The sequence below is a fragment of the Podarcis muralis genome, chromosome 10 (genome assembly GCF_964188315.1).
Source record: "Podarcis muralis chromosome 10, rPodMur119.hap1.1, whole genome shotgun sequence".
In the NCBI taxonomy this organism is placed as follows: domain Eukaryota; kingdom Metazoa; phylum Chordata; class Lepidosauria; order Squamata; family Lacertidae; genus Podarcis; species Podarcis muralis.
In genome coordinates, this window is record NC_135664.1 from 38,199,153 (window position 1) to 38,225,712 (window position 26,560).

Genomic DNA, 26,560 nt, shown 5'->3' on the forward strand with positions numbered 1-26,560 from the left:
AGCTGAAGTCCTTTAACTCTGCTTTGTGTTACAAACAGGGAATTTAGGAGTTAAGGCTCCTGTGACTCTGAGGATGAAAGGAGTGGGAAGAAACTTGATATTATAATCACCACCTGGTAAAAAATATATTTTAAAAGTCTGCCTTTTGAGTCTTATCATCATCATAAAACAACAACAACAATTCTGTACTGGCTATATTTTAGTTAAGAAAGTAAAATAATAACAGTAATAATAGGAAACCATTTCTGTACCAGAAGTTATATTACTGTTGAAATAAGAGTTTAGCAACTGTTCCACCACAATCTCTTATATAAACTATGTAATAATCTGGGAAGATGAAATTGAGAAGCTGAATTTGTAGGGATGTGCAATAGTATACATCCCCACATGGGGATTTAGTCCCATGAAAGTTAGATTGCATTGTACAGTCACGAGTCTTGGATCTAATGGAATAATCTGTGAGGGACTCATAATGTGTAAGTTCCACTAAAACTTAAGCTTGTGAAAGAGAATTTCCCAGTGAATTTGCTTAGCTGAATAATAATAATAATCTGCTTTTATTTGCCACTAGTTTTATTATACCACATTCTGGCATGACTCAGTCCTCTAGCCCTAAGGGAAGGTGGCCATGACAAGAGTTCCCATGTGAGTATTTTCACCCAACTCATTCTGTGAAGACATCACTCATTTGACTGGTGAGTCAGGGCCACTTGCAGAAAGAAGAATCAGGGCAGGGTATGTATGACTTCCCTGGCAAACTCCTATCTTCAATCTGGGACATGTCACAGCAAAAGTACATCAAAGAAAGTATAGTATCTGCACATTCCATAAAGAGCACCCCCTCCCCCTGCATCTCCTATTGCAATAGAAACAAACAAACAAAAAAGCCAATCCTTTAAGTAAACTGTCACATGGTCCAAAACAGTCATAGATGGATCAAACATCAGGCATGTGTATCAGCAATTTAGAAACTGGCAAATGGCAGGGGGAAAGTAGGTGCAGAGACTGTGGAGGCTCACTCTGTATGAAATTATCTTCAGATCAATTTTATCATTCTTACCTTGATCCCCAGAATATTATGGTTGCATGGAATGTGCAATGAGAAATGTGCAATAGGGCTGGACATTTTTGTGTGCAAATGCTGCTGGAGTTTCTACTCATCTTGATCCTCTGCTTCCCTTTGTACCCTATGTGGTTAGCTCCGGCTCCAGTGCTGAACTCACATCTCCACTGCTTCTGCTTTTCTTCCAGAGCAACCATGCCTCTGAAAACCAGGCCTCTATCCTTGCCTCACCCAATGCCTCTGCTGCTCTGGGCTCTTATTTTTCACAAGCCTCCCATACACAATTGGTGTGACCAAATGCTTTTTAATGTCCATTTCTCCACTTGCAGACCACATGAAGAATCACAGTCTAGCATGTGGTTCCCTGTCTTCCTTTTAGGTGTCTCCTTTGGGCACTGACATCCTGAACACTTAATCTTTGACACTTGGCCTGGCCATTTGCTTCCTGGACGCAGTCCAGATCCAGAAACAGAAATCCATCCTGAGAAAGCCAACTACAAATCCCATTTCTTTGTTGTGTTTTCTTCCTTTTTCTTTTTTAATTACACACCAAGATGCAATTATAAGAATTATCTATGGCAAATGAAAACAAAACAAAGGTTCTCATACCGCAACACTCCCTCTCTTTTTATCCAAATATGGTTTCTGTATTTAATAGACTACGATCTTAATGTTGATGTGCCAACATTTCTCCACTGGAGAGATTACAGGAAAGCATGGTGAGTCATAGCTGCCAGCCTTTCCATGCAAACTTTATGGGAGGATAGACAAAGGGGTGTGGTGGAGAAGAATTCAGGTGGCAAATGTGAAGAAGACTTAAATCAGTTTGAAAGAAAACAAAAAAGGAACTACTCACTTTGCCTGAAGACTGGATCCCTTTAATCATTGCTAGGCAGACCATAACCCAAGCAGCCAGCAAGCAGATCGTCATTTTCCAGTTTAGACCTCCACTCTCTGAGATAGAGCTGGAAATATTGAGTGCTTCTCTGTACCAGTAATACGTTGTTGCAGAGCTTTTTTCACACTCTGGCTCCACAACTGATCAGAAAAGGAAAAGGCAATCTAAAATATTAATTGGATCCTAAATAGAAAGCAACATGTAGTAGACAGTTCTACAAAGCATTCTAATTCCTATAATTTGTTATCATGTTACTGCCACTTGTGGCTTATCCAGACACACACATTGGAAAATGCAGGTCAAGTGCTTTGGTTTTTTCATTCTTTAGGTATGCTATCTTGGCCAGGTGGGAATTGTGTGTGTTTTAATTTCTAGCCTTCATGGGATATGTCCTTATTGTAAACTGAAAATGTGCACAGGAGACGAGATCACTGGTGCCCAGGACCAATATCAGCACCTAGAGTTTTGAGGGGAGCTGCCAGGGCCCACCCCCAATGCCTGCTCTGCCACCTCCCCTTTATCTATTTTTTTCTTGGTCCAAACCTGAGCAGTGTTGATTAAAAGGATCTAGACACTTGTAAGTTTCCATGGTGAACCAAACAAGACATTATTCTGAAGCATTGGGGGGAATGAAAAAGGTGTCGTCAGTCAACTGCTCAGTGTTGTGCAGACAAACGTGTGAGGGCCCATTGACAGAGGAAGGGAGCCCACCAGAGGATGGTTTGACTGGGCCCTGCCTCATATCTGGAATTAGTACTTTTAAGGGATCTATAAAAAATGGGATTAGCACATACAATTTGTAATGTAGTAATGAGGAAAGCTGCAGCTGCTATAATTCCCTCTTCTGCAGAACTTTTTAAATAGCTCTAGAAGTTCTTAATGTTTTTAAATAATTTAATTTTTAGAAGGTTTTTTGGGGGGGAATTGCATTACTTTGCTATTCTGCTGTTTTCCACCCTTAGTTGAGGGGAAGGACAAGATTGAAATGCAATCAATCCATCCATCCATCCATCCATCAATCAATCAATCAATCAATCAATCCAAGAGCCCTGTTCTCCAAAGCAATAAGTCTTCCTACTATGGGACTGTGATCATGACAAACAGGTATTACTGTAATTCTCTAATAAGTGCTTTTTTAAAACCTTGCTACTAAAACAAGACCTTGAGAAGAGTTTCTACATTCATTTACTTGTTGAACAGCAAGACATGTACACTCCATCGGACTTCCTTTCAATTACACCACCACTACAACTATTAGCAACAGCAATGTAGTGTCATCCATATATGATGTGCTTTACAAATGATGCATGAAATGGAACTTTGTCAAAGTCCAACCCTATAAATGTTTATTTAGGAATCAGTTCAATTGTCCAACCCTATAAATGTTTATTTAGGAATCAGTTCAATTGGGTTCAATGAGACTGTGTCCCAAGCAACTGTGCATAGGTACTGCAGACTTAAAAATTCCACAATGCAGCTTTTGTCAAGAATATGAGAATCCTGTACGTCGGAAACTTGATACAGTGTTTATATAAATGTAAATAGTTCTTAAAGTGTATTTATTCTTTTAATACTATATTCTTGAACTCTGTTCCTGCAGGGAATTCCCATTCAGTGAGACCTCAGTTGAGATCCTCTGGAATAAGGAACTTAGCCAAGGGCTGTGATATTATTATTATTATCCTGCTATGATCACATAAATGTGAGCTTTGCCACTGAATTAAGCAGAGGGTAGAGTGCAGCCAATTTTAAAAACCTCTTCCTGAAACTATGTATTTAATGTCAAGTTATTTAGAGAAGGAAAGTCTGTTACTTTACAGTAACCATAATCTCTGTTTGCACTGGGAACATTTGAGTACTGAGACGTAACACCAAGCTAGCAAGTATCATGTATCTCATAACGAAAATTTGTGCAACAAACTGTCAAGGCAACTTTCAAGGTTGCTGGTATACTTGCTTCAGGCAAAGGAAAAATATTATTAGAAATGCAATTAAGATTTGTTTCTCTTATTATTTGGAGATCAAGGCATGTGGTCACCAGGAGATAATTAAAGCCTAGAGACAGATTGCATTCTATTATGCTTCATGATATGCCAGAATGGAATTATTTCATTATGGCCATGAGTTATTGCCTAATTCCCGTAGATATAAAAGTAGACATAATATAGTCTGATTATTCACAGGTATTTCAATTGTCCTCTTGCGGGTTTTTTGTGTGTTTTTGTGTGTTTTGTTTTTTGCTTAATGTTTAGGAAAATTGAATAAATACAATAAGGAAATAATTAGTGTGACGTTCAATTACCCTTATTTATGTGTTTAGTGTAAATGTTGATAGAGCAACAGGAAATGTGTAGCACATTACACAAAAACGTTTCAGAACCTGCACCTTTCTGTTTCGGGCAAAAACAATGCAAATGCTACTATTAAAATTAGCTAAGTAAATTTAGAAGGTATCTTTTAATCCTGCCCCTGGAGAAACTTTCAATAAAAAGTTAATCAATTCATCTGTTTCTGCTTTCAGAATTTTGAACTTTTAAGGACTTTGACTCCAGCTTGGAAATTCCTGTTATGTTCCTGCATGGGCTTACATTCATAGTGGATTTATGTAGAGACTTTTCTGAACAGATGTGACTATCTCTATTCCTGTGTACTGCACTAAAACCTTAAAAACAAACAAACCATTAGAGTGAGCGATAAATGTTGATGCAGCAGATGACCAAGAGCCGAGAAGAAATGCTTGAATGTTATAGCTCATAACATTTGGTGTAACATAGGTAAAAGAAACCAGTTCTCAGGAAGCCTGAGATCAAAAATCCCAGCCTATATGCTGGGATAATGTTGCTGAGACTGACAGCTATCTCAGGCTCATCATTCTGTAAACCAATGATGCAGGCCTATGTAACCGGGACATGTGGCATTTGGGTCATCCCCTGATCAGTGGTGGGCTACCAAGTGACCCCTGGGTTAAAATTATGTTTTGAAAAACATGTACTGTATTTCTGAGTCAGATCCATATTTTTATTTATTTACTTACTTAATAAAATCATTGGCTGGAATTCAATGTCACAATAAGGTATCATTCTGTCAGGGCAAGCGTTTTGGCTTGTCAGGTGGAATGATCCTCCTCTTTTCCCCTCACATTATGTTTTGGGGTTCTCCTGCCCCCCAAGTCAATTTTGGGGGTGCAGAGGAAGCCCCATTGCAAAAGCAGAAGCTCTCGCACAGGGCTTCCACTAATGGAATTCACTAGTTGAATCCTCCCTTTTAGCCACCATTCAAAATCCATAGCATCTCTCCATATGTAAAACAATTTTAATAATGTTTAAAATATGAAAAACATAATCACAAGTACAGTTGTACCTTGGTTCTCAAATGCCTTGTGACTCGAACGTTTTGGCTCCCGAGCATCACAAACCCGGAAGTGGGTGTTCTGGTTTGGAAGCCAAACATCCAACACAGCTTCTGTGGCTTCCAATTGAGTGCAGGAAGCTCCTGCAGCCAATCAGAAGCCGTGCCTTGGTTTTAAAATGTTTTCGGAAGTCAAACAGACTTCTGGAATGGATTCCGTTCGAGAACCAAAGTATGACTGTATAATACTAAGAAAAATTTAACTCTTTCCACGTCATTTGATTCCTGTCAACGTAACTGGTTGATGTGACCTGCCAGAGGCAAGATCTGGGACTGTCACCTTCAAGATCCACAGAACTTTTCTCAGATCAAAACTGCCATGTTCTTACAACATTCATAAATGTGTGATAACATTCCCTGGATTTAGTTCAAAGTGGCATTTGAAGGTGGTTCCCAAGTATGGGCAGTCTAGATGCTGGTGTCAGGCCAAGTCAAAAGAGACCATTGTGGATGTTCAGAAAGTGTCATCTTTAAGGCAAACTCTACCATATCATAATTCTTTGATTTTCCTTTCTGGCATGCCAGATACTAATATGTGTGTGTGTGTGTGTGTGTGTGTGTGTGTGTACAATACTGTTACAATAACATACAAAATCTACCATAAGTATCTCTGCCAAGCTAAACAAATGGAAATGTTTCATTTCCAGTACTATGAATTTTAAAACTCCCAATAAGGGGAAATTGAATCAAGGAGCAACTAAATGCACAAGGAAATCAATTAAAGTATCTATATGTCAAAATAAAGAGTTAGACCACCAACTAAAAAAACCTCTGGAAATATTATGGATTTTTTCCCCTTTCTAAACTAGACCATTGTTTATGCTAGCTATCAAGTGTTATTGCTAAGAATCATATTGGAAAAGCAGTATTTTGGGGAAGGATCAATAACTTAATTTAACAATATGAAACATTCCAGTTCAGCATGGTTATACAAAACATAAGTGCTACAGTGCTCAAATATTCTTAATCTAAATGCTAGAGAGTCAGCAAACAATTCACTGGGTTTTGGACTGAAATATGTGCTTTCAGTGATTTCCTCTTTAGTTTGCTTGGTTTTTGTACTCTGTAGCATTTTTAAAACTTCTAAAATGTTTTCTAACAGAGGGTAGAAGGGAGGGGAAGGAAGGAAGGAAGGAAGGAAGGAAGGAAGGAAGGAAGGAAGGAAGGAAGGAAGGAAGGAAGGAAGGTTAATACACCAGATGCTTACAAGTATGTGAAGAATTTTTCACCAAAGGACATTGGTCCCATGGCAACGGGTGCTGAAAGGACTGGGAAAAGTAAAACAAACTCCATCCAATGATGACATTGTAGTATAGGGCCACAAAAAAGCATACCTGTGGGAAAAGTAAAATATTTTCAGAAGCAATTTTCCTAGTATTGGCATAGAAAATAACATTTTTAATATGGCTCTCTAATGGCCAAGTTCTATTATCTGATGCAGAAACAAACACCAACTTCGGAAAGAACATGTTGAAATCTTGATGCATCATTTATACCAAGCATCCCCAAACTTGGCCCTCCAACTGTTTTGGGACTACTATTCCCATCATCCCTGACCACTGGTCCTGTTAGCTAGGGATGATGGGAGTTGTAGTCCCAAAACATCTAGAGGACCGAGTTTGGGGGTGCCTGGTTTAGACACACTCTCCTGCCATGGTGCTGCCTGAAGCAAGTCGCTTCATTACATCTTGTGGCAGGGCCAGGCCTAAGTCATGAGCTTACAGTGTACCACAAGGGTGGGAAGCCGCAGGCCCAGGAGCTAAATGTAGCCTCCAAACCACTCTGTCCGGCAGTCAGAACTCTCCTCATGACAAAACAAAGTCTTCCCAACAATGAACCTCACTGGCCCTGCTTCAAACCCTAAGCTCCCCCCCCCCTTCCTAGCTGGACATCCTTGCTTTTCTAGACAGAGGACAGGAAGGGGTAAATGGAAATGTATACATACTAGCCTATGATACAAAAGTAAAATTACAGTTGTTACTCTGCCTTTGTCTCCACTCTGCCGCTGGCTTTTTGCCTCAGCACAAACCAAGAAGCTAAAAGAGATTTTCAATCTATATAACGATTGCATGACCAGGTAATACACTTTAAAAGATAGACGGCATCTGCAGTTTCCAAATATTTTATGTGCATTTCCTCTGTTTTAAAGTTATATTCCCTTCTTGCTGAGAGGTGCCATCAGCACTGGCATTCCACCAGCTCCTGAAAACATACCTGTTTAGGCAAGCCTTCCCCTGAACTTGAGCTACCTGATCTAATTGTTTTAGTATTTTTAAAACTGTTTTAATGGTTATTCTTTTTAACTGGCTTGTTTTACTGTGTATTTTAGTTATGTATGGAATTTATAATTGGGGTTATACTTGTAAACCACTTTAGAAGCCATTTGGGCATTTAAGCGGCATATAAATAGATAAACAATATTCTTTAGCACCTTACCTGCTTAACCCCAACCTGTTGCTTCCATTTGTTTTGGACTACCGTTCCCATCAACCACGTGCAACTTGGACAATGTCCAAGAATTATGAGAGTCATAGCCTAAAACATCTGAAGGGCACAAATTCAGGGAGGCTTCTGTAGTCTAAACAAGTGGCATGCCAGCTAATTAGTTTCATAGTTATGTGGGCACTGAGACAGACCCCTTCCTTAGTTTTAATATATAAATCTTAGGTACTCTGCAAATCACAAAGCTAATCCTTCAGCATATTAGCTCCTTTTTAAAATAAAAAGGTATTTGGAAAACTCACGGTATGCACTAAGGCTTGGGAAATAGGTCACATTACTTACTACGCAAGCAGTACTTACTACACAGCTTGCAAATCCAATTCCACCAAGCTTGGGGCTGATATAATTCCATACTCCAATGCTTCCACGCCGAATTCTCTGACCCACTGAAAGCTCCAAGAAGAAAAGCGGTATCCCGATGACCAGCAGCAAAATTAAATATGGCACAAGATAGGCACCTGTCAAACCAAGAAGATGTTGAGAAACATTGAGAATACAGAAGAATTTGCATCAATATCTGTTATGGTGGTGTTTGCGTATAACCATCAAGCAGAGTTGCAAAGGCTGAAACAAAGGCTGTACAAACTAATAGGTGGATGAAATAAGCTATCTCCAATATCAAGGCCTGAAAATCAAAATGACTTTAGGAGTCAGTGTAGCTCAGTGATATCGAGGAAATAATAATAATAATAATAATAATAATAATAATAATAATAATAATAATAAATTTTATTTATATCCCGCCCTCCCCAGCCTTAGCCGGGCTCAGGGCGGCTAACAACAATAAAACAGTACAAAAGTACAGCATAAACAACACTCTAAAATAATTCATTCTAAAATTAATTAATTCAAGCCACTGGCAGCCATTGAGCCAGAGCTCCGCGAAGATTGCCGAAGGAGGGAGTCAGGCTGTGCCCTTGCCAAAGGCCTGGTGGAACAGCTCTGTCTTGCAGGCCCTGCGGAAAGATGTCAAGTCCCGCAGGGCCCTGGTCTCTTGTGACAGAGTGTTCCACCAGATCGGAGCCACAGCCGAAAAAGCCCTGGCTCTAGTTGAGGCCAGCCTAACTTCTCTGTGGCCTGGGACCTTCAAGATGTTTTTATTTGAAGACCGTAAGTTTCTCTGTGGGGCATACCAGGAGAGGCGGTCCCGTAGGTACGAGGGTCCTAAGCCGTATAGGGCTTTAAAGGTTAAAACCAGCACCTTAAACCTGATCCTGTACTCCACCGGGAGCCAGTGCAGCTGGTATAGCACCGGGTGAATGTGATCTCACAGCGAAGACCTCGTAAGGAGTCTCGCTGCAGCATTCTGCACCCGCTGGAGTTTCTGGGTCAGTCTCAAGGGCAGCCCCATGTAAAACATTGTAGTGTGGTGGAATTGGCATAGAAAGAAGTACATATAATTAATGAGTGAGGTATGTGGACAAATTACTGATGGAAAGGGCTTGTAAACAAGGCCCTGCAGTATAATCTTCATCTTGAGTTCCTCAAAGCAGACCGTCGTGTATCCTTTCAGGATCAGGTGCATCCTTGTCCAGGTGACCAATCAGCACTCCAGAGACATGTCTGGCTATAATATTGGCTGTAGGGACTCTGATCAGGAATAGCTACTGCTCTGGGTCTGCAGGACAAGAAGATGCCACCTTACAGTACCCATAATTTACCCATTTTTTATATGGGAAAGCAACTCTTTTCATGTCAATCTATATCTTATGCTTTCAAGATTTTATTTCATCTCAAAGACTCAAGATTCATTTTTCATTAACAACCACACAGTTTGGAGATGTTCAGAAATTAAGCCACAAATTCATACATTTTAAAGCACTCTGTTGTGTGTGCAAGTGACCTTTGTCTAAATTTTGCCAAAGAAAGCCTGATGGTGCTACATCTTCCATGTGAATTCAGGATCTGAAAGGGAAGTGATTATTTAATCAGCTCCCCCAACATCTTCTTTGAATGGCCTACTCCATATCCCTGACCACCTAAAGCAAACGTTTGCAACCCTGGTGCCCTCCAGAGGTTGTTGGCCAAACTTGGCCCTCCAGCTATTTTGGGACTACAACTCCCATCATCCCTAGCTAACAGGACCAGTGGTCAGGGATGATGGGAATTGCAGTCCCACAACAGCTGGAGGGCCAAGTTTGGCCATCACTGGTCTACACCTTCCATCATCCCTGACCAATGGCCATAGTGGCTGCATCTGATGGAAGTTGGGATTCCAACATCTGCAGAGCACTAAGTTAGGGAAGGTTGATCCCAAATATGTTGAATACAGGGCACACAGCTATTTTGGTCATGGTGTTGATTTTATGGGATGCCCTGCTAAACGGAAATGCACCAGGCACCATCATTGCTTCCTTTGGTAGGTAGCCGACAGTTATCTATTTCAGCTGTTATTTTCAGACACTGCTTTTCATATGGAACTCTTGCTGTTGTTTCGATGGATCTTGCTTTTTATGTAGTTTTAGCAGCTGTTCACCACTAACCATGTAAAGCAATCACTGCTGGGGAGACAAGCTTAGCTGTGGATGTTTTGACAAGTGACTATCTTGTGCATGCACATGCACTCACCCTGTGACAACTGCATCACATGGAAATAATGGTGCCGACCTGCTTGCTGAGATAATGTAGGGGAAATCACTTTGGCAGTAAAGGCCTTCATGCTGCATTACATAAAAAGCTGCGATGCTTCCTCAGTGGAAGGCTGATTGTAGTAGTCTGCCACCTTCCCTGCCACCATGGGGTAAAAGACACTAATTTGAAGCTTTTGCTTTCGATTTTCAGACTCTCATATCAGTCTTCTATTGAGAAATCATTGCAGTTTGTTAACTCAAGCAGCAGCATGGCCTTTCCTAGATCTTCTTGTGAGTAAGTAATCCTGTGATGCATTTGCTCACAATTCCTGTGCTGTTTCATTACAATTCCTGTGCTGCTGAACTGCAGCATGTGCCAGAGTAACAGAAGTGTTTGCTGGGGTAAGCAGAGCCAAACTCAAGAGAGCTTGTCCTTTCTTCTGCTGCTGAAAATGGACTGCTTCAAACATGAAGTGAGAATGATCAAAATGTTCTAGGATCAACTCTCTAATAATAACATGGTTGGTTGTACCCAATCCTAGCCCTACTCATTAATGGACCTAAGTTAGTCATGTTGATTAATTTCAATGGGTCTACTCTGAAGCTGGAATTGACACAATACTTCCCATGGATTAGATATTTAGTTGCTATATTCCAGTATTTGCAATGTAAAAATAAATGTGCTTTCTTTCTACATGCCTGCATGCATTGCTCCGATATCCAGGCACATCCCCCCCCCCCCCACACACACATATTCACATTGCAAACCAAGCAACATGATCTGCAAATGTCCCCATTTGAAGACAGTAATTATGAGAAATCCAATAACTCTGAAAACCAACAGGAAGTTTAGGAGGCCTGTTTTGCAGCTACAGGAAGAATAATTGCCAGTAATTTGCAGGACAAACTGAAGTTCATATATTGGCAAAGAAAAGAAATGCCAAATCAATTGTAAAGCTTTGGAAATGCACTGGGGGGGATCAATTATTGAAATAATTTTAGCAGCATATCCTAACGTGTGTTTTTTTAAACTTTCTCTCCCCACCCTACAACTCTGGGAGCTAATTCAGGGCTGGGGGCAACTCCAATTTGTTCTTTGGTGGCCACAAACTGTTGTGGACAGTGTGCAGATTTAGAATCAATTGTAGCATATCCATGGCAGCAGCACTAATATTAAGGGTACAGTCCTGCAATGCAGCTTGTTTCTGAATAAATGTAATTCTGATTAGTGTTGAATTTGTTCATTAAGTAACTTTATGTCCGTTCTTTACTTGTGCTATGGATTTGTAGCTGTTGCTGTTAGCTCTTTTACTCCAGATCCCACATGGCAACGGGGACACCTTTTAATCTAGTCGTAATCCAGAATGATAGATTTGTGTGCTCCAGTATAAAATCACTTAATTCAAGAAACCTGGAAGGCTAAACCTGTGATCAGTCCTTTGCCTTCAGCTGATGAATTGATTAATTTACTTAATTGAAGCAAAAAGCATGTTAACAGTGTCAATCTGTGGTCTAGAAACTTATCAAATGAATTATTACTTTTAGGAATGATTTAAACAAGAACAGAAAAGATTTTTCCTTGAAAGAGATGTAGCCAGTGTCTAGAAAGAGATCCTAATACTTACAGGATACCTGCTGTGATCCTAATACTTATCATCCCCCCATTGCTGCTATTTGCATTTATTTATTTTTAAAGTGTGCCCTAAATGCAAATCTTTAGAGTGCGGATTTAAAAAAAAAAACTTCAAAAATGAGGTTAGCATATAATCCAAGTTCCACTAGAAAACCCATTGAGGAGCCATTGGAAGTGAAATTAGTGGTTCCCCACCAGCAAAAAAATAGCCCAACCCGCTATCTGGGGCTGGCATAGTTAATGCCCTCCAATTATAGCCAATGGAAAGGAATAAGCTGCCCAATTTCTGCCCTGCCCACAGCAAACCTGTTGGGCAACAGTGGTGGTAGTAACTTTACCCCCACCATATATGTCCAGAAGGATTGTTCTGCTGATGTTACATCTGGTTTGTGTCTGGGAGACAGCATAGGTTACTATAAGAGTAAAAATGGGATTCACAGACTACAGGGACCAACAGTCACAATCTTTACATAACCACAAGTCAATGAGTAAATATAGAGCCTTACCTCCGCCATTTTTTTGGCACAGATAAGGAAATCGCCACACATTCCCCAAACCTACAGAAAATCCAACTTGTGCCAGAATATACTGAAGTTTGCTGTTCCAAGCTGGTCTCTCATCTTCCACGTCAGATCCCTCCTCCACATCTACATCTTTGTCGTCCGAGTCATTAACCGACAGCTCGCTTTTCTTGAAAGCGTCTTCCACAGAGTCTTCGTTTGATAGGAGATCCTTAACTGACTCGATGACATCATCATCTATTTCTCGTTTAACCACTTTGCTGTTCTTAGGCATTTGCAATAAGGAAGCGGTAATGTCAGATCACGTTCTCTTCAGACAGGCTATCCAGCCTCAGTTACTATCTCTGTTCTGCCAAGTCAAAAATATCTGAATCTTTGCTTGAACTGGTTGAGTGAAGGAAGTGTCAACAATGTCCCTTGTGCAATGTAATCAAGATGTTTGTAATTGCTTGTTGTTAACATAAATACCTGTAAAAAAAAAGTAATCAGATGACAGTAGAAAAGGGTACTTATCTCATTCTGTTAAAAAAAATGATAGTTCTCTTTTTAGTCCTTTTCTTTACCCAAATGATGGCTAAAATATCCATTGCTAATATTTCATGGCTGCATTATTCCATGAAAATCTCCCAAGACTGCAAAAGAAAACATGTAAAAGAATGAAATTTCCTTGTTCCCCAGTTCCTTCCCTCTTTCTTCCCCTCAAATCCATATTTCCTACTACAGTAATGTCTCACTCTGAATATGACTGATTTGTTTGAATGGTTCTATGATTGAAAACATTGACTCTCTTTCTCTCTCTATATATATATTCTATTGCTACTCATCACAAAAAATAATAAAAATATATTTTAAAAAATAAAACATTCTGTGATAAATTAGAGAAACAAATGACCCAGCTAGATTGTGTGATCACATAATTGTCCTACAGATGTGTGCAAGAAGAGCTCTTGCATGTGAGGGGGCTTGTGGGGGGGCCTTGCACGTTCAGATAAATGCACCTTAATGGAGCATTCTTAACTATGGAAATGTCATTTAAAGTTGAAACATATTGCTTTCAACTTCTAGAAAGCCATATGGTGATTCCTATATGAATGTTAATTGAAATGTGTCACAAGTAAGACCATATTCGGTATACCATTAATGTATCTCTCCTGGCATTTGTACCATGTGTGAATATTATTAACGTGTAGACAAATAATTTTTAATCACAAGACAATGTAAGATTTACATTTCTGTGACAGAATGGGAAATGTGTGAATATTTGAAGTCAATTGTACGAATGCCCCATTTTTTTAGATAGGAGGTCGTATATGCAATGTGCTTTAGCATAATTATTTATTATATGTCATGTCATGAGAAGCTGCATCTTTACTACAAGTATATTCCTGCAGCCATAGAAGCATTCAAAACCCATGGTAGAATTGACTGGTTATAGCTTTATCACCCTTTATGAGTAAAGGTAAAGGGACCCCTGACCGTTAGGTCCAGTCGCAGACGACTCGGGTTGTGGCGCTCATCTCGTTCTACTGGCTGAGGGAGCCGGCGTACAGCTTCCGGGTCATGTGGCCAGCCAAGCTAAGCCACTTCTGGCAAACCAGAGAAGCATGGAAACGCCATTTACCTTCCCGCTGGAGTGGTACCTATTTATCTACTTGCACTTTTACATGCTTTCGAACTTCTAGATGGGCAGGAGCTGGGACCGAACAACGGGAGCTCACCCTGTCGTGGGGATTCGAACCACCAACCTTCTGATTGGCAAGTCCTAGGCTCTGGGGCTTAACCCACAGCGCCACCCGCATCCCATCCTTTATGAGTAGATGTATGCTTTAAAATCTGACTTGTTTTTTATTATTATCTTTCACTGTTCAGAAATGGTACTTTGCAAAAAAAACCAAATTGGCAATGTTTATATGTTGTCTGAGTCAGAGGCGGAGCTAGCTGCTCCGGCACCCGGAGCGGCACACATGCTGTGCACCCGGGGGTTGGGCTAGCTGCCCATGGGGGCAGAGCAAATGTCCCAGGGGCGATGCCTGCAGCGAGCGTCCCAGGGGGAAGCTACCCATGGAGAGCATCACAGGGGGGATCCACTGGTGGCAAGCATCCCGGGGGTCAGGGCGGCAATGTCACCCCCCTCTGGGATAACTCCCAGGCAGGCCACACACACCCCTTCCTCCGCCAGTGGCCTGAGTAGATTCAGAAGTCTGTGTTTGGCAAGAAGAGGTATACTCAAATAACTGCTTCAGCATGTGCTACAAAGAAATCAATACAGTCCAAATGAATAATGGCGTAGTTTAACCCACTTTGAGTAGATTTGAAGTAGTTCACAGTGTGTATTGTAGAGAATGTGGGTCAGCTTGCAAAGGGACTGAGGAAGAAAGCTACCTGAAACCGCTCAGCTGAATCCAACTTACATGCTGACAACATTATAACAGCTCAGTCACTAGAGCATGAGACTGTTAATCTCAAGCTCGTGGGTTCAAGCCCCATCTTGGGCAAAAGATTCCTGCAATGCAGGGAGTTGTACTAGATAACCCACATCGTCCCTGCCAACTCTCTAATTCTATGATTCTATTATCAATTTGATCATGTGAATTGGTCCTTGACTCTGCCTCATTTAAATTCTTTAACAATTCTTAAGAACAAGATAATGCATATGGGTAGTCAAATTTCCCAGGGTAACTTTGCAGTTTTACTAAGCAGGTGTCGTGCCCTTCAAGATACAGTCCTGAAACTATGGAAATTATTTCATATGATGTGATCTACAGGAATGGTTTTGCAAGTGTTTTGAACTATAAGATTCACCCAATCTTGGCTTTGAAATTTTAGCTCTTTGGATTTCTGAAGAGCTGAATGTTTTCAGGCTTCTTCATCATTTCTACTATAATGACAGGAAAAAGCAAATTAGGCTTTTCCAAGGTCATTCCATTTATCTTCTGGCTTCCATACCTTAATAACAACTGAAAAGTCTGGCAAGTTTCAGAAGCGGTTAGCAACAACATTTCACTAGCACCTGCCCCTGTAAAATGAAAATCCTGATTCCATTATTTGACTATTTCAAGTAATAAATCTCTATAGCAGATAAAGTAGTTTTTAGTCTGAATTACATCAGCCAAGGGAGAATGAATAAAACCTGCCTGATTAATATAAATGGGAAATGTACCAAATGTACCAAACCAATCAGGCATTTTCATAACACGGGAGATCATCAAAAACAAGGATGAAAACAATATCTCATTTCAGAAACACTGATAAATGCTAGATCCTGGTACATTTAGATCAATGTGGCCTCAAGATAACTTGGCTGAAGCTACTAAAAGCTGGCAATAAAGCCTAATAATGTAAAAATAATAGAAAGTAGAGCTATTTACCAGCCAGCTTCTATAGAGCAGTTTTGCCAAGACAAGAGAAGAAGAAGAGTTTTGGATTTGATATCCCGCTTTATCACTACCCTAAGGAGTCTCAAAGCGGCTAACAATCTCCTTTCCCTCCCCCCCCCCAGCTGAATATGCATACCTTTTCTTTTTAAAATGTCTGTTCTGAGATGGGAGGTAAAGGCATGTCATGTGCATGATGAAATATTAGAGGAGCAGATATTTTGCAATTTAATATATGGCAAGGAAACAGAAGTAGCTTATTTAAATAAATATTAATCGATAGCTATACAGGGGATCAACTTTTTCTCTCACACACAGGCAAGCCAATGGCATGCTAATCCCAGCTGCCCACACTTGGAGCAGAGCTGATTTGCACTCTGCTGCCAAAACAAAATTAGCATACCTCGCTATAGGAACGGTAAAATAGTTTCCTCGGTCAATTTGTCCATCTTTTCAACAGAAAAGAAAAAGAAAGTAAAAACCGAACACTACCTTCTCCAATGACTCAGGATTGTAAAAACACGCATTACACAAGGAGTAATTAAATAACAACACAAGTGTAAAATAATCATGAAAATAAATAAATAAATAAATAAATAAAAGCACAGAAAGTACCATTTTAATATAAATTATTAAATGTCAATTGGTATGCTAATAATTTAGGGGAGGAGCTGTAGATCACCTGGTAAAGCACCTGCTTTGATTGCAACAGGTCCCAGGTTCAGTTCACATCATCTCCATGTAGGACTTGGGGAGAAACTTTGAAAAGCTGCTGCCAGTCAGTGTAAGCAATACTAAACTAGATAGGCCAATGGTTTGACTCAGAATAAGGCAGTGTTCTAAGTTTCTATAGAAACCTGCTATTTGATACTGGTTATATGTTTTTTTTTTTTAAGTGTGTTCTCTACATGGGTGGGTTTATTTGTTTTTCTTTATCGCCGCAGTATCTCCAGTTGGGGGGACGTGGGTGGCGCTGTGGGTTAAACCACTGAGCCTAGGGCTTGCCGATCAGAAGGTCGGCGGTTCAAATCTCCGTGATGGGGTGAGCTCCCGTTGCTCGGTCCCTGGTCCTGCCAACCTAGCAGTTCAAAAGCATGTCAAAGTGCAAGTAGATAAATAGGTACCACTCCGGCAGGAAGGTAAACGGCGTTTCCGTGTGCTGCTCTGGTTCGCCAGAAGCAGTTTAGTCATGCTGGCCACATGACCTGGAAGCTGTACGCCGGCTCCCTCAGCCAATAAAGTGAGATGAGCGCCGCAACCCCAGAGTCGGTCACGACTGGACCTAATGGTCAGGGGTCCCTTTACCTTTACCTTTATCTCCAGTTGGAGCTCTTTACTTTTTCCCTGTAAAAGGAAATGGCAATCATTCAGCTATGGAAGAAAGTAAAGGATATCATTAGCATGGAAGCTAAACCTCCTTTCTACCCCAATGACCCTGGGCAGTGAGAATCAGGCCCCCTCCCACTTGAATATCCCTATTCCGAGATCTAGTTCTGATATTTTAAAGCTATCCTTGGGTAGCTTTTCCTGCTTCAATAAAATAAGCTACTTATTACAACATGATGGTTTGTTTATTTATTTAAGACATGTGTATCCTGCTTAATCATTTGCATTTCTAAGCAGTGTACATAAAAACGATCCACAGAAAATGGGACAATAAAATAATAAATATTTATTATAAGACTGAAAACTACTTGTATATGCCTGCGGGAGCAAGAAAGTCTTGGTCATGCACCTGAAATTTAGCAGGAAGGTATATGACTAACCTCGGCTGGGAATGAATTCCACAGAATTGAGCCCATGAGACTGAATGTATGACTTTGAGAAGTTGCAAGCCATGCATTTGTCCACTTCGACAGTCTAGCCAACAGCATTTTGCACTCTGTGGTGGATAACCCACAATCTGACACCTTCTCTGTGGGTGTGCCACATCACAGAGGCAGCTGAGCTGAGTTCTGCAGTACAGTAGTACCTCAGTTTAAGAACTTAATTCATTCTGGAGGTCCATTCTTAACCTGAAACTGTTCTTAACCTGAGGTACCACTTTAGCTAATGGGGCCTCCCACTGTCACCGCGCCACCGCTGCCACACGATTTCTTTAAAAAAAAAAAAAAGATACTTATTAGAATTTTACAAAATGAAAAAAGAAAAATACAAAATAAAAATAGTTAAAAAAGCAATTCCATCTTTCCATCACTTATCTTTCATTTGCTTGTTTCCCGGACCTCCTCACACCGCCCTTTTTGTATTCCCTTTCAATTTGTTAGTTCAGCAAATCCTTTCCCTCTTTGTTTATCCTAGTCTTTAATCTTAAAATATTGTAACATTAAATTTTTGTCTGTTAATAGTCCATTTTTTCATACTCCTTATAGCATTATAGCTAAAAACAACATAACTTTTTATCCAACATCATTCTAACATTCATTAATTTTACAATATTTCTGTAGGTAGTCTTTAAATTCCTTCCAATCTTCTTCCACCGACTCTTCTCCCTGGTCTCGGATTCTGCCAGTCATTTCTGCCAGTTCCATGTAGTCCATCACCTTCATCTGCCATTCTTCCAGGGTGGGTAGATCTTGTGTCTTCCAATACCTTGCGATAAGTATTCTTGCTGCTGTCGTGGCATACATAAAGAAAGTTCTATCCTTCTTTGGCACCAATTGGCCCACGATGCCCAGGAGAAAGGCCTCTGGTTTCTTCAAGAAGGTATATTTAAATACCTTTTTCATTTCATTATATATCATCTCCCAGAAAGCCTTAATCCTTGGCGCTGCCACACGATTTCTGTTCTCATCCTGAAGCAAAGTTCTTAACCTGAGGTACTATTTCTGCGTTAGCAAAGTCTGTAACCTTAAGCATCTGTAACCTGAAGCGTCTGTAACCCAAGGTACCACTGTACATTCCTTACCTGCTAACAATCAGAAGAAGAGTGGAACACTCACAGCTTGTTATTTAAGAGCATTTTGAGTAAATTTTGACAGCATCACAAAAGAATGGGCTTGCCAAACTTTTTGTTTTGTTTTGTTTCAGAAAGGCTCTGAGCCACTCCAAAAATGCATTGCAGGTAGAACAACAACAACAGGTATAGCTGTTCCCATCACTGCCTCTCTCAGAGCTATGCTACTGTCTACTCTGCATTGTGGAAAGACAAAAGAACCGTGATAGAATGAAAAGATTCATGCCCCAGATAGGAATAGTTGGCTTTCTGTTGATCACTGCTGGTACTGTTGTGAGCTTCACTTATGGTGTGCATGACAAAATGGTGGTGAGTGAACATTGTCTCCTCTGTGCATACTGAATGGCTGACTAGCTGCCTGTGAAGAGACGACAGAAATATGGGGCTGGTGATTAGTAATTGGTAGAAGCTGCAACAGTCACTAGTGGTTTCAGTCTTCATGAGAAAGTGTGAGAAAAAGGGTACTATCGCCTGGAAGCTCTTTCATTAAACATGCCTCAATCTAGCTTACAATTCCTCCACCATTAGTTCTCCTGATGTCTACATCTGGAGGTTCACCTCTTGGAAAGGACAATCTTGTCATTGCAACAACAATGGAAAGCATTGATCAATGCAACCACCCACCCACTGTAAGGAATTGCACTGTTTGCCCCCTGCATCCTGGCTAACGTTCTGTAAGGAAATAATTATGGTGTTTCTCCAGCAGTAGTGACAACTAGGGAAAGTTCCTGCCTTGCAGTATTGATTATCCCTTTCTGGATTGAGCCCTCCTATACAGCTTACCTGTGTAGTATATTTTGTCTTTGCAACTCAGCTGTAGCAGTTAAGTTTCCCAATGTGTGTTTGCTCCCAGAGCCAAGGTACCTGTTAAGTTTCTTAGATGACACATATTATCCAACTGCCCTTCATTTCTTTTTTATCTGTCTGACAGTGTCTGTTGAGTGTTTGTTTTTGGTCAAAGTGCTCTTTGGGGAAAGTGCCTCATCACCTTACGCATGAACACATAGTTCTTTAGGCGTGTGAGCAGAATAATGTAGGCCCATGCCACTTATCCTGATATATGAGATCTTTGTTTTCGGGGGGGGGGGGGGTCTTATATTGTCCTGGTGGTGTACAGGAACTGGCTGCAGTGTTAGTCAGAATCTTATCTTCTGTTGTGACTGTCATCTTGGGCTCTCCATTAACTCCACAGAGAGTGAAATTTTTAGCCATCATTGGTGGTTGAAATAATGTCCTGCAGAAATACAGGAATCTACCAAGTCCTCCCCCCCTCTACCAATGTTGTTCCTCCAGCATAGAGGCTATGCAGGAGATAGCCTCCTACCAATGACTGGCCCAAGGTCACCCAATGAGATTTATGGTTGAGGGAAGGATTGCATCTTAGACTCCCTGGTCCTTGCCCAACACTTTAGCCACTACACTTCACTGGCTGTCAGTATTTCCACCAATGTAGAATTGTGTTCTACCAGTGCTAGAGGATTTAGGAAAAATTATTACCTAGGCAATGAGTATTTCTTCTGGATATGTTCACACTGTTAAGGAATAATACATAGTCCACTTATGTCAGATCCAAACTTTCAGTTTGTCTTCTGAATTATGTTTGTATGCGGAGACCTCAAACAAACTTTAATGCAGTTCTGGAGTGCGACTGCTCTAGAATATTCTTTTTCTGAAGCACAGAATGTTGTAGACCTTTTCTTCATTGTATTAAAATTTCCACTTACACTACTATCTAAAATCTGCTATGGAAACCTGATATAGTCGTATCATACTGTCTCCAAGGCTACGCTCCAAAACATATTGTCCCCCAACCTGCTAGAAACAGATGAAGACTCAAGCTGCATGTGATGTGAACTTTCACTAATGAAAGATCGCGAATGATCCAGATAAAAGTCTATTTCTTATATAACCTCACTCTGACATGCTTCTACTTTGAAGCAAAATTAACCCCTTTATATTAGTGCATCAAAACTGTTATCATAAATACAATTAAACTAAACCATCAACCCTTTCAACGTGAGTTTTCTGGAAAACTTTGGAAACGTCCTAAATTAGTTTAAATGTAGTTTAGCATGTCTGAATATGTTATTTTGTTTTAATTTAATTGGCCTGCTTCTTTAAATTACCTGCCTCGTGTGAATGTGAATGGAATTATTTGAAAACCCTGTTTGTTTTACTCGTTTGTAAATATAATTTTTATTAAGCAATGCATTTTTAAGAAATGGGAATTTTCTGAAAATATTTCTATCAAGAACCTGGACACATCATGACGTTCATCTTCATGAAACATGTCTGAACCATCTCATTTATCGTTTCATGTGTTATCAGATGCTTTTAAAAGTTAGTAACTGAACCAGATATTAAGAAGTATTGATGAATGTGAAATGGTTTTGAATCACGTTTCCTACTTTACTGCCATGATAATTCAGAAGGGTTTCTTCTCCCCCGCCCCATCACCTTACAAGTTTGTCAAGAACTCACAAAGATCATATGAAAATTTTGATAAAGTATAACAGATTTTGTTAGGTGGGAGGAAAGATCAACATATATTAAATAGACCCCATTTATATAAAAAATAGCCTGCTATCATCAATGGAAGGCTGAGGTGCTTCAGTTGACAGTCATCTTAATAGTCTCACATGTCGCCAAATTCCTAGTAACTTTCTTACACATTAATACTCAAGGGTTTTTTAAAAAAACTGTACAGAATCAACTGTTCTACTTCTTTAAGGAACAGTTTATGTCCTCATACTTTAAAAGAGATTAAAATGGAAAATGCAGTAGGCAAAGTCTAAACACTCTACATTAATAACCAGAAATAGTTTAGTCACATGAAAGACCTCCAGGGAGCTACATAACTGCCAGTGCATTTGCCTGAAAAGGAAAGGAAAGGAAAGAAACCTGCTCCTACTAATAGTAATTTTATCCCAATACTTTTATGGCAGAAACAAATCAAAGTATCAAAACTTTTAATCAGAAAACGAAAACCATAGTGTGTGTGTGCACTAATTATTTGTTTAAACTGCAGCTGTTCATTTCTGCTCCACACAGAATTTTAATGTTTCCATATATAACAGAATTGCATCACTGGAGGCTTATGTGAGGGATCCTACTCAGCCAGACCCTGACCCCAGTCTCAGACCTCTCAAAAGCAAACAGGGGTTTGGTATGGTTTGAGGAATACCAGCCATTGCATTTGCAGCTTGAGCAGCAATGGTCTCCATCAACCCTGTCAAGCCTTTAGGTGTCATGGTTGTGTCCTCAGAGTCAGAGGAGAAAGAGCCAGCCAAGTCTATGGCTGCAGTGCCACTGGCTGAAGAGCTAGCCCAAGCTCCTGACATTGAACCTCAGCCTTCTGAACCAGAGCCCACTGAATCGAAGTCACCAGACATCCTTCCCTTAGCCTGAGAAACCAAATGCCTGCACTTGACAGTTGTGCAGGTAGTGGTACAGGTAGCAGGCCACAGAGCACAAAAGCAGCACACTTCTCCAGGCCAAACATTTGACCCTTTAAGAATCTCCAGTGTTTCTGCAAGGACAGCAAACCTTTGGGCAATAAACTGGGAAACAGGCTCAAGACTTCACTCTAGCTCCAGCCATTGCCAGAGTAAGTTGCTCACTCAGAGCTCTCTGTGGTGCTGAAACCACCAGGGTTATTCCATCATGGACCCTTGTCAGAACTAGGTTAGGACACTCAGACAAGAGCATAAACCCATGAAACTGTCAAGACAGGGAGCAAGTCAAGCTGGTTTCTTAAGAGGCTGCAGGATCTCCACTTACAAGTGTTTTCCTTGGGAATGAGACAGAAGGCATACAAATTCCGTGCCCATCATTCCAGTTTGGAAGAGCAGAGTTCCTTCTGTCATCAGCACTCATTCACTTCATCCAGCACTTGGATGAAATTGCTGGATCTGGTGCTTCCCACGTTTCTCTCAGTGTGTGGGCACAATTCTTTAGGTCCAGGACAAACGGGGGGTTTTCTTTTGGTCTAACGCAAGGGGAAGTGAGACAACCTTGGCTAAGAATAATCCCCATTGCTCATGCTACTGTTTCCTCTCCTAAGAACACCGGTCATAGCTGCCTCAGAACTGTGAAAAAACTTGACTCTCTTGCATCAGCTTTCACATCAGCCTGCCCTAGTGCCTGCAGGATCCTGCTCCCAGCCCACCACCTGCTGAAATGAGGATAGAAAGAGGTCTTCAGACCCAATTGTGGCATGGGAGGGGACAGGGAGCCCTTATGTCCCCAGCTGTGACCAAATCACCCCTCCCCTGCTTTAATGAGACTTGGAAAAGCCTTCTATTCATCCCAACAGAAAGCTTTCCAGTGAGCCTATTTGTTGCAGTGTGGGGCAAACTTCCTGAAGATTACAGTTGGGAAGAGAAGGTTAACTGCTGCAGAACCTCCAGAAAGTTCAGCCCCATGATGCTTTGAAAAAAGTGAAAACACATTTTTCAAGCTTAATTTATGGTGTGTGGGGAGAGTGAGTGTGGTGGTATCTGCACATGCATGTGTGTGGTGTGCGCATGCTGCACATGAAAGATTTGCTGGTTTGCAAATGTACCACAGGCCCCAAAAAGGTTGCCAGCCCCCCCTAATTACTAATCCCATACACAGCTTCTAATCTATGTCAGTTTCAGTTCTAGGAGAAACGAAGAAAGAAACCTTTTCTTGAACGGTGAGGGAGAAAAGTAGTCTCATACTGTTTTGTTTTCTTCTTACATGCTTTGTGAACACTTCTATTGAGTACGTAGGTAGCTATCACATAGTTAATAATTTCAGTAAGTGTAGTAATTCTAGTTTCAAAACTGCCTCTGGCACGGAGCTGGGTGAATGTAACAGTTCTGACAGATGCCCACAACATTTGCATGCAAAAAGGCACACATATGTTGATTTCAGCATCACAGGTTGTGGTTCTGTAATTTAGCTTTGAATGCAGCTTGAGGTTCTATGGAGACTTCTGAACTAGTTTTTTTCTGAAGGACAATGAAGAACATGGACACCACAGCCAACAACAGCTCCACAAAACTGCTGCCAGCACCGTTAGCAGCTATTGCCTCAGCCCAGTCTAAACTGCCCCCCTCCTTTCAAAAGCATGGCAGCAGCACAGCAGCCAAGAAGGGTCTCCATACCCACAATCCATGCAGAGTAAAGCAAATGCAGCCAATTCTGTGAAGGCATTTTAAAAAGCACATATAAAATAATAAGGAAATTCCATCCCATCATCCACATCCATCATCCAGAATTCCCCAGCAGCAAAGTGCCCTTGAGAACATGGGTCCCCTGCCCATCATTTGGGTCCCATCCAGTGCCTTTTCTCAGGGAACTCTAACTCTGTCTCCTCCAAAGGCCATGATAACTGGGGAGATGGATAGAAATTAAGCTGCTGTTCTAGTTTCCATCACATCTTTCCTAGTTCTGAGCAGGGCCCCTTTGCTGCTTTGCCCTGTCTTGATTCTTGAACGCTAGATGTGATGGGAACTAGATGTGATGCTAACTGCCTACTTGAATAACTATCTTAGACTAGGAAGTGGACAGAAAAGAGTCTGGGATGGCAGCAGCTAAATGGCTCCCCAATTCCCTCAGGCAATCAGGCTTTTGTACCCTGGTGCTAAAGGGTGCCTTGCTGAAGATTTCTTCTGTGATACAGTCGTACTTTGGAAGTCAAATGGAATCCATTCCGGATTTGAAAAGTTTGAAAGTCCGGATTTGAAGTTTGAAAACCAAAGCGGAAGCTCCTGCAGCCAACCAGAAGCCACGGAAGCACCGTCAGACGTTCAGCTTCCAGAAATAGTTCGCAAACTGGAACAGTCACTTCCGGGTTTGTGGCGTTTGGGTGCCAAAACGTTCAACTCACAAGGCATTTGAAAACCAAGGTATGACTGTACATTATTTATAGATGTTATCTTGGAGGTCAAGTGGAAAAGAGGGAGTCTGCGTGTTTTCATCTACTATTGAGATGCTAATATAGTGCACCATTTACCAATACCCCTTTCCTCCTAGTCTACAGATTATGGAGTGGTCCAATATGTACATAACTCCCCTCCTTCCACAAGTTGGTCTTGCCCCATATACTGGAATACACTGACACTGGCAACTCAAAGGCCAGTACAAAAGAACTTGGCCTTTCAGAGTGCAAGCAAGCCACTCTATTCCCGCTTTTGCTACATGTGAGAGGTGGGAATGCATAGGGTAGAGTCAGAGGCCAGCTTTAAATCTGAGTCAAGATATCAAGTCTGCAGCAAAGCAGCTCATGTGAGTGGTGCACACAATGCCAAATTCTAAAATTGGAGCGTAAAGACACTGCTGCAAAATATATTAAATTAAGAAGCATGTTGTGCCTCTCCCCCAAACATACTGCTGTTATACCTGCTGTTTCAGGGGAAAGAATTCAGGAATTATAAAATTGGGGTGAGAAGTACAACACCAACAAAGCAAAGAAGACCTAATCAAAATGTGGACAAAACACAGTTCCCATGACAATTAGAATCCAAGCATCAGAGAATGAAACAAAAGAAAGAGGCAATCAAGTAATACCTAAACTTAAATAACAACAACCCATAACTGACATTATTTGAGCATAAGAATAAAACTATTACCACAGCATTGCTTTATTGTGAAATATGTATTTTTACAGGATAAAAAAACCACCTATTTGCCTGATTAAAAGTGCCCATTTTTTGTTCTTTAAAAAACGTTGATATTCATGCCTATACTCCAGAGAAGAGGAAGGGAGTCCCAGGCTCAGAGGTCAAATGCCTCTCTATCTGGCGCTCCATACTCTTCCCAAGCCACGCCCCTTAAAGGCACTGGTCAACACTCAACAGCTTTGGCCTGGCTGCGATGCATCCTTGAACTAGGATAATGCTTCTTGCTTGGATGGGTGGAGAGATGGGTGGTGGTGGTGGTGTGTGTAGAAATGTATGACTTCTGCATGGCTGGAATGTAGCTTACAACACATAGTTAAGAGTTATATCTGTTGCTCCACCCACTTTTTGCTTCTGGTCCTGCCCATTTAACCGATGTCCCCACCCATTTTCTGCATCTGGAGCCTTCCACTGTCATGGTTTGTCCCACCCATGCCCTGAAGGTTGCCCAATAGGTAACGCAGCCCTCATGCTGAAAATGGTTCCCTGCCCCTGTTTCAGAAACCTGCTGAGAAAGGGGCCTGGAAGCACATGATAGTAATTTGAGATACTCCATCATATCAATTTGATGATGGAGTTAGAAAAGAATCAGCTTAGGTGACTTGGCTTCTGCCAGGGAGGCAGTGGTTCAGTGATCCAATAGGATGGAGAACACACCTATCACAAGGGTCAAGTCTCCCCTAGATCCTGTTAGCTTCTGTTATTCTCTTCCTTTTTGCAGGGGGAGAGGGAATTATTGAGCCACTGTATTTTAATAAAACTAACATTTTCAAAAGCATTGTAGAAGGGTCCAACTCGAATCACTACTTATACCAGGCCATATTAATCTTTCTTGATATGTTTCTAACTTTTAAAAGGTTGGGGGAAAGGAAATCTGAAAAGAACAGTTTAGATTTTATTTAAAAGAAGATGACAGATTACTTTGGGGTGGAAAGGAGATATTATGTTGAATCAGTTGCTCACTAGTTTATGCATACAGTAGCTCACA

General features: G+C 40.9%; 1 protein-coding gene across 3 annotated transcripts in view; it reads right to left on the reverse strand.

The window, feature by feature from the left end:
• SLC6A15 (solute carrier family 6 member 15) overlaps positions 1 to 26,560 on the reverse strand; it is a 42,481-nt gene that overhangs the window by 12,004 nt on the left and 3,917 nt on the right. For all 3 annotated transcript variants that reach the window (XM_028746290.2, XM_028746288.2, XM_028746289.2), the window contains exons 2-5: positions 12,581 to 13,063; positions 8,172 to 8,329; positions 6,577 to 6,703; positions 1,920 to 2,101 (exon numbers count right to left, since the gene is read on the reverse strand). In XM_028746290.2, coding sequence (XP_028602123.2) covers positions 1,920 to 2,101; positions 6,577 to 6,703; positions 8,172 to 8,329; positions 12,581 to 12,869 — 756 coding nt within the window. In that variant the 5' untranslated portion in view covers positions 12,870 to 13,063. The remainder of the gene's footprint in view (positions 1 to 1,919; positions 2,102 to 6,576; positions 6,704 to 8,171; positions 8,330 to 12,580; positions 13,064 to 26,560) is intronic.